General features: G+C 42.7%; 1 protein-coding gene across 1 annotated transcript in view; it reads right to left on the bottom strand.

Moving 5' to 3' along the window:
• LOC129381473 (adhesion G protein-coupled receptor B2-like) overlaps nucleotides 1-14,150 on the bottom strand; it is a 495,955-nt gene that overhangs the window by 27,669 nt on the left and 454,136 nt on the right. The window contains exon 6 of the mRNA XM_072285547.1: nucleotides 11,690-11,867. Within this exon, the coding sequence (XP_072141648.1) occupies nucleotides 11,690-11,867 (178 nt within the window). The remainder of the gene's footprint in view (nucleotides 1-11,689; nucleotides 11,868-14,150) is intronic.

The raw sequence follows: 14,150 nt of genomic DNA, 5'->3' as shown, positions 1-14,150 counted from the left end.
CAGCAGATTTGTAGAAGGATGGTGAGCAGATTGCTCTAGAAAAACTGGCCACTCTGTATACGCAATGCCTCATGACCTCAAGCGTACCGGAATCTTCAAAGAACGCCAACATGATCTTAATCCATAAGAAAGGGTACGCCAATGACTTGAAAAATTATGGACCGATCAGCTTACTTGCCGTTGCCTACAAAATATTTACTAAGGTAATCGCAAATAGAACCAAGAACACCTTAGACATCTTTCAACCAAAGGACCAGGCAGGATTCCGTAAAGCCTGTTCAACAATAGACCACATTCACACTATCAATCAGGTGATAGAGAAAAGTGCGGAATATAACCAACCCTTATATAAAGCTTTCATTGATTACGAGAAAGCGCTTGATTCAGTCGAAATCTGAGCAGTCATTGAGGCATTACGGAATCAGGGTGTACACGAGCCGTATGTAAAAATACTGGAATATATCTATAGCAGCTCCACAGACACCGTAGTCTTCCATAAAGAAAGCAACCAAATCCAAATGCAGAAGGGCGTGAGGCAAGGAGACACGATCTCTCCAATGCTATTCACAGCGTGTTTGCAGGATGTATTCAAAGACCTGGATTGGGAAGAATTGGGGATAAGAGTTAATGAAGAATACCTTAGTAGCTTGCGATTCGCTGATGGTATTGCCTGGCTTAGCAACTCAGGGCACCAACTCCAATGCATGCTCACTGACCTGGAGAGGCAAAGCCGAAGGGTGGGTCTAAAAATTAATCTGCAGAAAACTAAAGTAATGTTTAACAGTCTTGGAAGGGAAGAGCAGTTTACAATAGGTAGTGAGGCACTGGAATTGGTAAGGGAATACATCTAGTTAGGGCAGGTAGTGACGGCGGATCCGGATCATGAGACGGAAATAATCAGAAGAATAAGAATTGGCTGGGGTGCGTTTGGCAGGCATTCTAAGATCATGAACAGCAGGTTGCCATTATCCCCCAAGAGAAGAGTCGATAACAGCTGTGTCTTACCAGTACTCATCTACGGGGCAGAACCCTGGAGGCTTACGAAAAGCGTTCTACTAATATTGAGGACGACAAAACGAACTACGGATAGAAGAATGATGGGTGTAACGTTAAGGGATAAGAAAAGAGCAGATTGGGTGAGGGAACAAACGGGAGGTAATGTCACCTTAGTGAAAATCAAGAAAAAGAAATTGGCATGGGCAGGACATGTAATGAGGCGCAACGTGCATGGGAGACAGACCTGAGGATCAAGACCGCGGACAAGTTGTCGGTGAAGCTGCGAACTGCGTCCTAAAGCTCGCACCGTTGGGAAAATCAGGTATGCTTCCCATAAAGAAAATTGTAAAGAACAATCAAGAATGATGCGCTTGAAGTACTACAGGGAGATAAAGAAGGCGGTTTTGTTGTTCTGCCAGAAAACCTTATGAGCCAATAATCCAAGCAAGCTATTATGAAGAAATTCAAAGCTGTTTCTTTCGACCCGAAAAAGCAAAAGAAGGCAGCCCTGGAGGTACTCAAAGACTTGCACCTAGACTAGTTACGGCAGCTTGTGAACAAAGCGGATACGGAGTTCCTTGATGTTTTCTTCACTTGCAAAACCCACAAGACTGAATTCCCTTTTAGGTTTATTGTGTCCAAGAAGACGTCATGGCAATGTGAAGAGTCGGCTAGGCTGCAGCAGCACCGGCACCATGTTTAAACGCTGCTTGTTCTTCATGCAGTTCCTTGGCTTCTTTGCTGTACCCCCCCCCCCCCCCCCCCCCATTTGCGGCATCACATGGCTTGGAACTGCTTCGTCTGACTTAGTTCCCTTTGCGGTCGAGCAGGTGGACGTCACCGAGTGCTTGCCCAGGAACTGCTCTATCGCTTCCATATGCGATTGCCTCGGCGCGTCTCTCTTCAAGCTACAGCATGCCAGTCACCCCGATGTCCTGTCCTTTGATCAGCCAATTATCGACAACTCTCGGTCCGTGACGTCAACAGCCGACGGTATAAATGTCCAGCGCGTGGATCGACTCTTCAGTGGGCTAGGCTGCAGCGGAACCGGCACCATGTTTATTGGCTGCTTGTTCTTCATGCAGGTATGTTACTGTTCTGATGCCTAGTGTATCCGATCTGATGATCGCTTTCTGCTGCTGCTCCCTTGCCAACAAAATCTTGTATCCTGCTGCTCGCATGCATTGTATTGCGCAAGCTGCCCTCATATTGAGCGCTGCTACAAGCTCAGTAGAGCACGCACTGGTTACATTCGTCCCGTCATTCTAAAGCTTTGTAACTTCAACGACACAACCGAGGTTCTTAGGAACATCTCAAAACTCAAGGGCTCAAATTTCGTCATTAAAGAAGATTTCTCTTCTAGGGATCGGTTAATTCGAAAAAAAAATCTGGGACGCATCAGCCTCTTTTCGGGACAGCGGTTCTGTTGTGAAGTTAAGATATGATCATGCTTTCGTTGACAAGGTTCGTTATAACTGGCATGACAGTTCAAACTCATTAGTAATGGCACCCGCTCAACGTGTTTCTTCTGAGCCTGGCCATTTGACTTCCGTTCCATCTACTTCCTGAATTCATCCTGGCCGTTTTGAGAACCTTGTTATCTTGAATATAAACGCTCGTAGTATTGTTAAAAAGTTTCCCGATTTATTGTAACTTGTATCTGTTCACTCCCCCCCATGTTATTGGCATCACAGAGACTTGGCTGCACAATGGTATTTACGAATCTGAGTTCTTTCCACGCGGTTTTGCTGCCGTGCGCTTAGAACGGAATTGTGGTACTGGTGGTGGCGTGGCACTGCTTATCCGGTCGGATCTACGAAACTCAGTCTTGCCTTCTCCTCCAGAAACAGTATCCGTGTGGTGTAAAATATAGCTACATAATCGGCGCATTGTGATTAGTCTTATATATAGTCCCCCCGGCTCTACTCTTGATGTCCTTCATGCTGTTGCAAATTCCATGAGCGAGATTAACATTGCTTCGTCGAGTTTTATCGGTATGGGTGACTTCAACGCCCCTGGCATCCACTGGTCATCACTGCCTGCACTCGGTCGCGACACAGCTATTCGTAAAGAACTGATAAACATTTCCTTGTCCTTTGGTCTCAACCAGGTTGTTCCTAGTGCAACCAGGTTAAATTCCGTCCTTGACTTAGTTTTTCTAAGCGCTAACCTAGCCGAATGTGACTTTTCTTGCGAGGTAATTGATGGTATTTCAGACCATAAAGGCGCTTTAGTGTCACTCTCTTGTCCAATTTCTAAATCCCCCTACACGTTTACTAGTTTCCCTGATTTCACTCGTGCGGATGACAACTTCATTACTGATGTCTTATCTGACCATTTCGATACAATTAGTGCACTTTCAGATAACCAGGACGTCAACTGCCTTGCTAATTACTTTGAGCGTCCTGTCAAATCATGTATCGAACGTTTTGTGCCAATTAAAACTAAGAAAAGAAATTCTAACATTCCATGGATGACTCGTGATATCTTGCATTTGTCCCGTCGCGTTCGAAGGTTAAGGCGTTCCAGAAGAGGCAGTGATCCCTTGGCGTTGGATAGATTTGTTAAGGCAAGAAAAGAACTCAATCTTAAGTTGCAAAAGGCCAAGGATTTCCTTTTTCACGTTGGCCTGCACAATTTGTTAAGAACTAACCCACGAAAATTTTGGTGTTCTATTTTACCTCGCGATGCTTCATCCACTTCTTTCAGAATAGATAATGACGTCATCAACGACCCGGCGGTGATATCCGATGCTTTCAACAAGTATTTCCAGTCCGTGTTTGTTTCCGATAACAACTTTATCCCGACACTTACCAATATAGTTTCTTCTGAAACAATCAGTCACGTTGAGATAAACTGCGAAGGCATCCTCAACCTTCATACCTTGCTGGTGAAGCAGCGCACTGACACGGATACAGTGAAGACACACAAGAAAAGACTACACTCGCTGTTTGTCTTCACTGTGCCGTGTCAGTGCGCTGCTTCACCGGCAAGGTATGATGATTACTCACCAACTAGCCCAACTTTCCACTTTACTGATCCTCAACCTTATATTAAACCTGGTTGTTAAGAAATGCCCCGGTCCGGACGGGATACACAACGCGTTCCTTTTTCGTTATTCGTTGTGGTCAACGACATATCTGTCAGTCATATTCAGAAAGTCTTTATCATCCGCTACTGTACCTTCTTCATGTAAGTTAGCCAAAGTGCTCCCTCTTTATAAATCTGGAGATAAGCAGTGTTTGTCGAACTACAGGCCAATTGCACTGACGTCACAGTCACGCAAAATGCTGGAACGCGTCATTCATAAGCACATCACGCTCTTTCTGGAATAAAATAATTTACTGTCTAACATGCAACGTGGGTTTAGGCGCGGTTTTAGCACGTTAACGCAGCTAGCTGAGTTCACGCATGATATTTCATTTAGCCTTGATGTAGGCAACCAGGTTGATGCCATTTTTATAGATTTCTCGAAAGCATTTGACACCGTTTTACATTGTAAACTGATTGCTAAATTTAATGCTGTACTGAATAATCCTCATTTACGTAACTGGATTTTAAGCTTTCTCTCATTTCGCTCCCAGTTCGTCTTTTACAGTTCTACTGACTCCGCTACTGTTGATGTGACATCAGGTGTGTCCCAAGGCTCCATCCTTGGGCCGCTTCTTATTTTATCATACATAAATGATTTGCTACTTCACTGTTCTTCAAACATGCGTTTTAATGCTGATGACTACGTTCTACATGAAGTGATTAACTGTTCTAATGATCATTATGGCCTTCAAGAGTCGTTTCCTAGGTTTTGCGATTGGTGTAACTCTTGGCAAACGAAGATTAATTTCAATAAAACCGTTCTGATGTCTTTCTGCCACAAATCTTCCCCCTCCCTTTTTAGTTACTCGTTCAATGGCCGTGCTGTAGATAAGGTTTCTGAGTATAAGTATCTTGGTGTCATTTTTACGCATAACATGTCATGGTCTAAACATATTGATTACATATGCGGTAAAGCACTAAAAAAATTAGGTTACTTGAGGCGAACGCTAACCCGATCTCCTAAAGACACAAAGTTACTAATGTATAAATCTCTAATCAGCCCTGTTCTTGATTATGCATGTGTAGTTTGGAGCCCGCATAAGCAGTTAGAGATTAATAAGCTAGAAGCAATACAAAAAAAGCTGTGCGATTTATATGTCATCGTTAAAATCGCGACTTTTCGCCCTCTTCAACACTTTCTTCCTTGAACCTAAACACGCTCACTTCTCGTCGCCGTGTCGAATCATTAAAATTATTGCATTGCATTGTCGATTCTTTGGTTAGGCTCTCAAATGATAATTACATTAACTTCGCGCCAGGATCATCAACGAGAAGACATCATGACCTAAACTTGATACCCTACTACGCACGTACTAACATGTTCAAATTCAGCTTTTTTCCTCGCTCAATCATTACCTGGGTCCATTCGCTCATGCTCATCCCGAATTTTTGCAACCACCATCCTAGATAGTTCAGCACAATGCGTTGGCGGGCTAGTTAGTGCGAATCATCCTAGATGCATAATCGCGCTCACCCATACCCGGCAGCATTTATATAACTTCTTGTGTATTTTCCTTTCATCAGTGCTCTTTTGTAAAAGTGTTCACTTGTGTTTACCGCTGTATACTCCAATGTATTTTCTGTACCTTTTCTCAACCCCCTCCTGCTATAGCGCAAATTGCGCTGCAGTATGTATAAATAAACAAATAAAATAAATAAATGTAGGAAAAGTTCTGCAAGGCCATCTCAAGAAATCGCAGATAAATGACCCTTTCCTGGTAAGAAGCTCTGAAGAAGCGATCTTGGCGTTAAATGAAGACCAGTGGACTGCACCACTAAGCGCATTTTCAACAGATGTAGAAGACTTATATTATTCTGTGCCGCGAGATGGTTTGGCGTGCGCTGTGCGCGTTAGGATAGAAGATTTTTGAGAAGTTAACTTTCAGAATTCTGTAGGTGTCAACAGCGACAATTTTTGAATGCTTTTAGATTTTTATCTTTATTCAACTGCTGCTAATTATGATAACGAATTCTACATCCAACGCACTGGCATCTGTACAGGATCAGCCATAGCCCCCATTTTATGCGACATTTATTTATCCTCGGTTGACAATGTAGTTTCTGCTAAGTTGGTGGACACACCTGTAACGTGAGTGTTTAGATATGTTGACGACTACTTAATTGTTATGAAGAAAGATACCTGCATGCATTTTCAAGACGTGGTTGAAGAAATTTTGGACTTGTTCATCAACTCATCGGGAGAGCTTAAGTTCACGTACGAATTGCCAATTAACAACCGTATTCAGTTTCTAGATATTAACCTCTGTTTTCTTCTTTTTTTTGTGACGAGCATGTATGCGGGGGATATCATCCCAGATCTAAGAAAACCTTGTTGCGCCACGACAGCGCACACTCTAAATTGATTAAGAGAGGCATAGCAACCACGTGCATTAAGGCAGCACTTAATAATTGAGGTTCAGATTCCGATTCAGATTTATTGGTTCCAAAATAAAGAAGTAATTACATGACAAATATACAGACGAGGGTCCCAAAGTGAAAGAACTGTAGTGGGACCCTCGGTTAATAATAACAACATTGAGGGTGATATATATAGTCAGCAAATTAGCGTATTATAAACATCTACAGATTAAATACAACATTAGACATGTCATTTAAAATCAAACACGAAAAAGCACGTTATACAAGAAAGTCGGAAGAAAGCATAGGTGAAATACAAGAAATGACATGTGATATAAAAGTCGAAGGTACACTGCCAGATCGTAGTTAAGTTATCGTAGGAAATGATGCTTAAGGTGATTTTTAAAAATTGCAAGAAAAGTACAGGATTTTATGGTTGATGGTAATTCATTCCAAAGAGAAATTGCAGCGAAGGAAGTTGTTTTTTTGCCGTAATTCGTATGAACCATGGGTAACAATAAATTGTTGTTAGCCCCAAATCTGGTCATATTTTTATTCTGCAAAAGGTCAGTTGCAATGAAGGGAAACGTAAGGTTATTATGAAGCAACTTGTGGAGTAAGACGAGTGTGTTAAGCTGGAACAAATTATTAATAGGCAAGATATTATACGCGCGAAGTAACAAAGAGGCATTGGATTGCATGGAGCTAGAAATGATAATGCGTATTGACTGAGTTTGGATATGTTCAATTGATGATAAGGGACAAGCGTACGTGTTGCCCCATGAAACAATGCCGTAATTAATGTGACTATGAATGAATGCATAATACAACGCTAGCAGAGCCTCACGAGAAAAAAAAGGGCGAGCTTTGATTAATGCACGTATACCAAACGCAGTCTTGTGCTTGAGATGTTGGAAGTCAGAGCAAAATGTAAGGTTAGGGTCAAGATGTATGCCAAGAAAAGTGACATCGGTGCTAACGGGAATTGAAGGAATTTCAAGCTTTACTTCAGGAATAGAAGTTAAGGCCCTTTGAGCACTTTTGAATAACATAAATTTAGTTTTTAAAGGATTAAGAACTAAGTAATTGTTGCTACACCATTTTATAATGTTACTTAATGCAATATTTAACTTAGAAGTTAGAGTAGTAACAGATTTGTCAGATGAAGATATGGTTGTGTCATCTGCGTATAAAATGCAATGAACGTAGTTGGTGGAGTTAAGAGAATCCGGAAGATCATTAATATATAAAAGGAAAAACAAAGGGCCCAGAACTGATCCCTGTGCTACACCTTGGTTAATACATTTTGTTACTGAGAAAGTATTTGCTGCATGTACTGTGTATGCCCGGTCAAGTAAATAGCTTTTTAAGAATGTTAGCGCAGGACCGGTTATACCATAAGAGTCAAGTTTATTAAACAGGACTTGATGGTTAACCGTGTCATAAGCTTTACTGAAGTCTAAAAATACAGATCCGACTAAGTTTCCCGAATCAATACATTTTTTTATGTAGTCAGAGATAGAACGGTTAGATTCGTGGAACTTCCTGGGCGGAAACCAAATCGATTGTTCTTTAGCAATTTAAACTTTGATAAGTAGTTATTAAGACGTTTAACAAATAATTTCTCAATGAGTTTACTAAGGCAGGAAAGAATTGCAATTGGTCGGTAATTATTAACTGTGTGTTTGTCGCCTTTTTTAAAAAGAGGAATAATCTTGGCATTTTTTTTAAAAATGAAGGGAATGCACCTTCTTTGAACATAAGGTTGATAATATTACAGTGCGTGTCGCAAACTAAATGCGCAACCAGTTTTAAATGCCTGACACAAATATTGTCTAAGCCAGGCCTGGAATTTTAAGGTTAGCAATCGTGGAGCACACTTAATTTGGTGTAGCTGGTAACAAGAAGAATGATATTGTCGTACGGCTCAAAGTAATATGCAACTGCGCATGTGTGTTGTTATTTGTGTAAACAGAAGAAAAGTAGTCCGAAAAAGCATTAGCAATTTCGTTGGGCTCAGAAAGAGTGAGCCCATTGCAATTTATTTTGGTTATAGAGGCATCAACAGACGATTTGTTAAGAAAAGAGTTCAATAACTGCCATTGCTTTTTGGGGTTATCCTTATTCTGATCAAATTTATTTTCGTAGTACTTTTTTTTCGCCTGTTTATGTAAAACATTCAGTAATTTACAGTACCTACTATAGCGCCTAGCTAGTCTAGTATTAAAGGGCTGACGTTTAGTTTTCTTGTACACTTTTTCCTTCTTTCTTAAACTTTATAGAAGACCGTCCGTCATCCAAGGGTTGCGCGGATATTTATACTTTTTCCCACATTTTACCGTGCGTGTGTTAGTCGAAACGGCCAATAAAAATAAAGTGCAGAATTTGTTTAACGCTTCTGCGGGATCAGACATAGAATTAATCGGCGACCAATCACTTTCACTGATAGCTTCAATAAAGGTATGTGCACTAAATACGGATGTAAAGTAGCTATTATCGTTCTCATGTTTTTCATTGTTAAATGTAAGAAAAACAGGAAAATGATCGGTTATGTCAGTATTAATAACCCCGGAGCAAGGCGATGGTGATATGTGAGATAACACGCGATCAATAAGCGTACTGCTCCCACGAGAGGCAACCCTAGTTGGACAGTCAATGAGTGATTCAAAACCGAATCCAGCAAAACAATCTGTGTAAGTTGTGTACAAGGTAGCTTCAGTGTCAAGTAAGTTAATATTAATATCACCTACAATCACCACATCCTTATTTTCAAAAGCTAGCTTGGACAATACTGCATCAAAAGAAAGCAGGAAATCGTTAAGGGAAGATGATGGTGAGCGATAAATGCGACCGAGGATCTAGTTCTTATTGTTATTAAGGAATGACCGGTCGACTTCTATCCACACTGACTCACAATGATGCACGTTAACTGCCAGATCAAATCTGCGAGCGTAGGTGACAGCTTGTGAAACAAAAATGGCGGCGCCACCATGACTATTAGTTGGACGATGACAATATTCGGGTTGATAAGATGGAAAACCGCTCATGTTGTTGTCAGAATCAGAAAGCCAAGTCTCCGATATGCAGATAAAAGTGAAGACATGGTGAAGTGAGGCAATGAAGTTATTAATTCCATCTATGTTCTTACGAAGGCTACGAGCATTGAAGTGAATGAGTGATCGTTTATTTGCGGTAAGACAAGATTTTATGTCAACGGGGTAAAGCAAGGCCTCGGAAAAAAGGGACAGAAAATTAAAAAAAATATATTTACAGTGAATCACGTGAAGTTTCGATGGTCGGACTCAGCAAAAATGCGATAGACCCTGCTATAATCAGTTTTGCGGGCTTTTATCTGGCAGTTCTCTGTCCATAAATATTTCCACTTATTTTCTTTTTTGAGTGCCAGCGCCTTCGAGAACATCTTCTTGTTATCAATGGTCAAGTGGTCATTTACATAGACAGGCGTGCTAGTGCCACCTGTGAAACCAATGTGGTCAGTGCGAAGCCTAGCTCTTCTTGCCTTCCTGATGAACTCGTTTTTCTTATCGTGAGCAGAAGCGAGCAATGATGCTCTTTTCATTTGACTTAGAGGCAACACGGTGAGCCGTGTCGATATCAGCGGGTAAGAGAGGGTACTCGATAGCATCGCCAATTCGCTTGAGAATGACTCCGCAGTCTTCACCCTGCGATGTAGGGATTCCCTTAAATTCGTGTGAGCTTGAGTGCAATCAAAGTTTTTAAAACCTGATAGCGCGAATACAGAACGCAGGCTTTCCCAGTTCTGTGATTACTTCAGTATGCGAAGCCATCTTGCAGAAAGAGCAAAAAAGTTCCGAAACTTCCCAAAAAGAAAAGAATAAAGGCAAGTGACAAGCGCACGTGTTGCGATACTTACACAAGTTGTCGCACAATCTAAAGAAAGTTTCCAATAGACATAACGTTAATTTGCTTTTCAGTGCCCCGTGTAAGCTGTCCTCGATATGTAATCGTATGAAAAAGCGCGAAAGGCCCCGGTGCACCAGAAATCATAAATCCCGTTTGACTGAGTGCAGGCGCAACGTTATTTATCAGATACCGCTCAGCTCTGGAAAAACTTATATAGGTCAAACGGAACAGTGCTTAAATGAAAGAGCTCGTCAGCACAGCAGTAACCTAAAGAATGCCTATGGGAGTCATTTAGCAAGGCACTGTAACAAGTGTCACTGCACTCCCATATCTAAAAAAAAAAAATTCACAGGGAAAGGAAAAGGTGAGAGGGAAATGGGAAATAGTAGAGGCTTATCACATTAGAAAGGAAGGAGATAAATGTGTAAGCACTCCTTCTCTTGCCTTGTCAGGAAAAGAAATAGCATTTTTGGATGAACTATTTGATGTTGGTGATTTTCAGATGTTATTGCGACTGGGTGTTCGCATGCCTAAGCTGAATAAGGTATAAATGGCTGGTGAATTTCAAATAAACTTCCAGTTGGCAGTCAGCGCTTGTCTGTGGTATTTGTTTCCTTGTTTCCTTATTTTATTCGCGCTGTTTGACCTCAGTTCTGAATATGAAACAACTAGCCCACATTAAGATCTTACTAATGCTTCTATAAGCCCATCCACGCGGGGGCGCCACCTGCCCATGGCACAGCAACCTGCTGTCATGCGACGGAAAGCACGTGGGAAAGTTGCAGTGTTAAAACCTGTGTTTGTTTCAGTAAGCGGGACTTCTTAAGTGAGATTTAGTTTCTGCAGTCACCGCTGGTATCACTGTAAAGTGAACTCACGCTGAGGGTACAAGTTCAAAACCTTGAGTTTGTTATCAAGATTCGTAGAGGCAACTCTGGCATTGAGATCGTTCAGCTAGCATAATTATGGTTAGTAAGTGCATTTGCCTGATCTTCATGCTTATGGATACAGACGTCCAAATTGATCTCTTTATATACTTTATCTGCCTTTATCGGCCTAAATCTCGAGGGCAACGAGACTGCATACATGTGCAATCACTGCATATTGCAGCATTTCTAACTGAGAATTTTGTTGACAATAGTCGGTTCACAAAGTCACAAAGCCCATCGAAGCCACAAGGACGAAGTTTAAACAAATTCAGGCACTATAACCATACTTGCCATGCTGGCTGAACCACCGTGTTTGCAACTCCTACAGACGGCATATAACGCCGTATAGTTAACCTCCGTTAGGAGAAGTGTGTCCGAAAACACAACACTAGAGGGCGTGCCGGTGGCGATACAGCAGTTGACGGCACCTGATCCTCGGTAGTGATCCTGAGAGTGGCGATGAGCACTCCTAGCAGGATGGTGGAGACGGAGAAGCAGACGTACAGGCCTCGGCTACGCTGGTGCTCGGCCGCCACGCCACTGGCCCACGAAAGGACGCTGCTCGCCAGCACCAGCAGCGAGGCCCACCGAGTGGACAGCTGCGTCCTACAGTCATAGCTCACTTCAGTTCATGTTTACCCCAAAAGGTGGCGCTCAGAATGAACTGCGAGAACCACCAATCTTTTTGGTGGAGGTGTGCCTTGAAAACAAAAAATATGCGTGCACAAAAACCGACACAACTCAGGAAGTAATGTGTGCGCCGCGGAAGGTAAAGACGGACAACACTGTACACCTCGACTGATGTCAGTGCTCATCGGGTGTGGTGCGCCTTCTGTGTGTGCTGCAGTGCACAACAGGTTTATGTCTGAAAATTTAGCAACTAGCTCAATGGCACGGCGTTTTGAGGGAAGTTAACACAAGCGTACACTGCACATTAAGCGTGAAAGCAGCGCACACTAACGAGACGGGTAAGGAAACGAGATTTGTCCCGCTCATATTAGTGCTAGGAGACCACGTAGCCAGGTGACGCATTCTACTATAGTTCATTAGCAGTTATTTGGCTGTTTTATTGCAAGTTAGTTGTTACGAACACGACATACCGTACTTTCGGAACTACTGCAGCATTAAAGTAAAAAATCGCTTCCGCAGCCAATGTACTAGTCTGTAAAGTCTAATCTATAGTTTCAAAACTCATGTAATCATCTCTCAACACAGCACCTCATAAAGTAAAACACTTCTGTACGCTTGACAACTTCTCTCGGCTACCTCAAGTTAAAATAAGGAAATAGCCTAGGTTGTCCTTGGGCCATAGTTCTTATAAGGTTAGCCAATAGCTACACGATGTGGTGGCTCAGCGACTTTGTTGTTGCAGTGCAAATCACGAGGATGCGGGATCGAATCCCGGCAACGAAGGCGGCACTTCAAAGGGGTGAAATGCAAAAAAGCCTATGTCCCGTGCATTGGGGGCACGTTAAAGATCCCCATGTGCCCAAAATTAATTTGGAGTCCCCCACTATGGCGTGCCTCATAATCACGTCGTGGTTCTGGCCCGTAAAACACCAGTATTTATTATTTACCCATTAACTGGTTGAGAAGCCTGGCGAAAGGAGACATTTATACAAACAATGTCCTTCTTAAGTGTACACAATCTTCAAGTAAAGGCTTTCAACGAGGGATCCTTTATCACATCTCTCTGGGCACATTACGATACCTGGTTCGATGTTTTTACCTCTAAGAACTTGTCCTGAAAATAAAACACCCGATATTAGGACCAGGATAATGTAACAATTGAATTATTTTCCTTCTCAAGTGGCGCACCGATAGCACACGACGCGCGGCCATATGTTGTGGGTGCGAGCGAAAATGTGCGAGGGCGAGCCGAGGATGGCAAGACAGAAGGCGGGGTGAAAGTCTTCCATTGCGCGCACTGGCGGGAGGCACTCCAGCGATTGCCGCGTGTCGTGAAAGTGATCTGCGATTGATGCAGACTGCGCCGAGGTCTCATACTTTCCCGTGCACTCTGTTCTCGCCACCTAGTTCACGTTGAAGCAAGAGGCAGCACGAAGGTGAACTACCTGGCTGCCGCTCTTCCTCTGCCAGCGTTTTGACAGTGAGTGGTCGCGATCATCAAGTGATGTGTTTATGCTTGCCTGTGCGCGCGTTTCAGCATGCCTGTTAATTCAGTCGAAAGTTTACAACTTTATACGGTCGACAAAAGTACTATCATTACATTATATAACTGTCTAAGTGCCTATCGCAGTCGATGTTTCACGTTTCGGGCGGAGCTGCGACTTCTTATTGCGTAAGTTTCCTTCTCAAGGTCCCAAGCTCCTGGGACCAATCGGTCTAGATAAACGTTCCTTTTCACCAATTCCAGTGGGTGACAGCCAATCATGAATTATCCGTCTTTCGCCAGGCTGCTGAACATTACCTCTATCTTTAATTTTAATGCTAACATTAAGGGTGATTTCTGACACTGCGTGGGCTAAGGTTCTCAGTCGTCTGTTGCCATTCGTCTCTAGTGCTTTTCAGCAGGACAGGGTCGTCCACGAGTCGCACATTGCCAAGACGTTCCATGCTGATCCCCTCACCTGATCCTTCCCTGTCAAATAGCTTGAACACTTTCCCTAAGCAATAGCACTGGCGAGATTGTGTCTCCCCGCCTGAGCCTTCTTGATCGCTGTTTTTTGAACTTCTCTTGTGGAGCGTTAGGAAAAATGCGGAATCTTTATAGATATTTGCTAAGATATTTACGCATGCTTCCTGTACTCCTTGACTACTGTGCCCCTACGTATGCTGGTATTTCTAGTGAACTGAGCGCCTTCTTGCACTTTCATTTATTTAGTTATTTACCCTCAGGGCCGAAGCATTACAGAGGGGAGTGCGTAG

The sequence above is a fragment of the Dermacentor andersoni genome, chromosome 11 (genome assembly GCF_023375885.2).
Source record: "Dermacentor andersoni chromosome 11, qqDerAnde1_hic_scaffold, whole genome shotgun sequence".
Taxonomy (NCBI): domain Eukaryota; kingdom Metazoa; phylum Arthropoda; class Arachnida; order Ixodida; family Ixodidae; genus Dermacentor; species Dermacentor andersoni.
The sequence above is the reverse complement of the archived record's forward strand: the minus strand, read 5'-3'. Positions and strand labels throughout refer to the sequence as shown.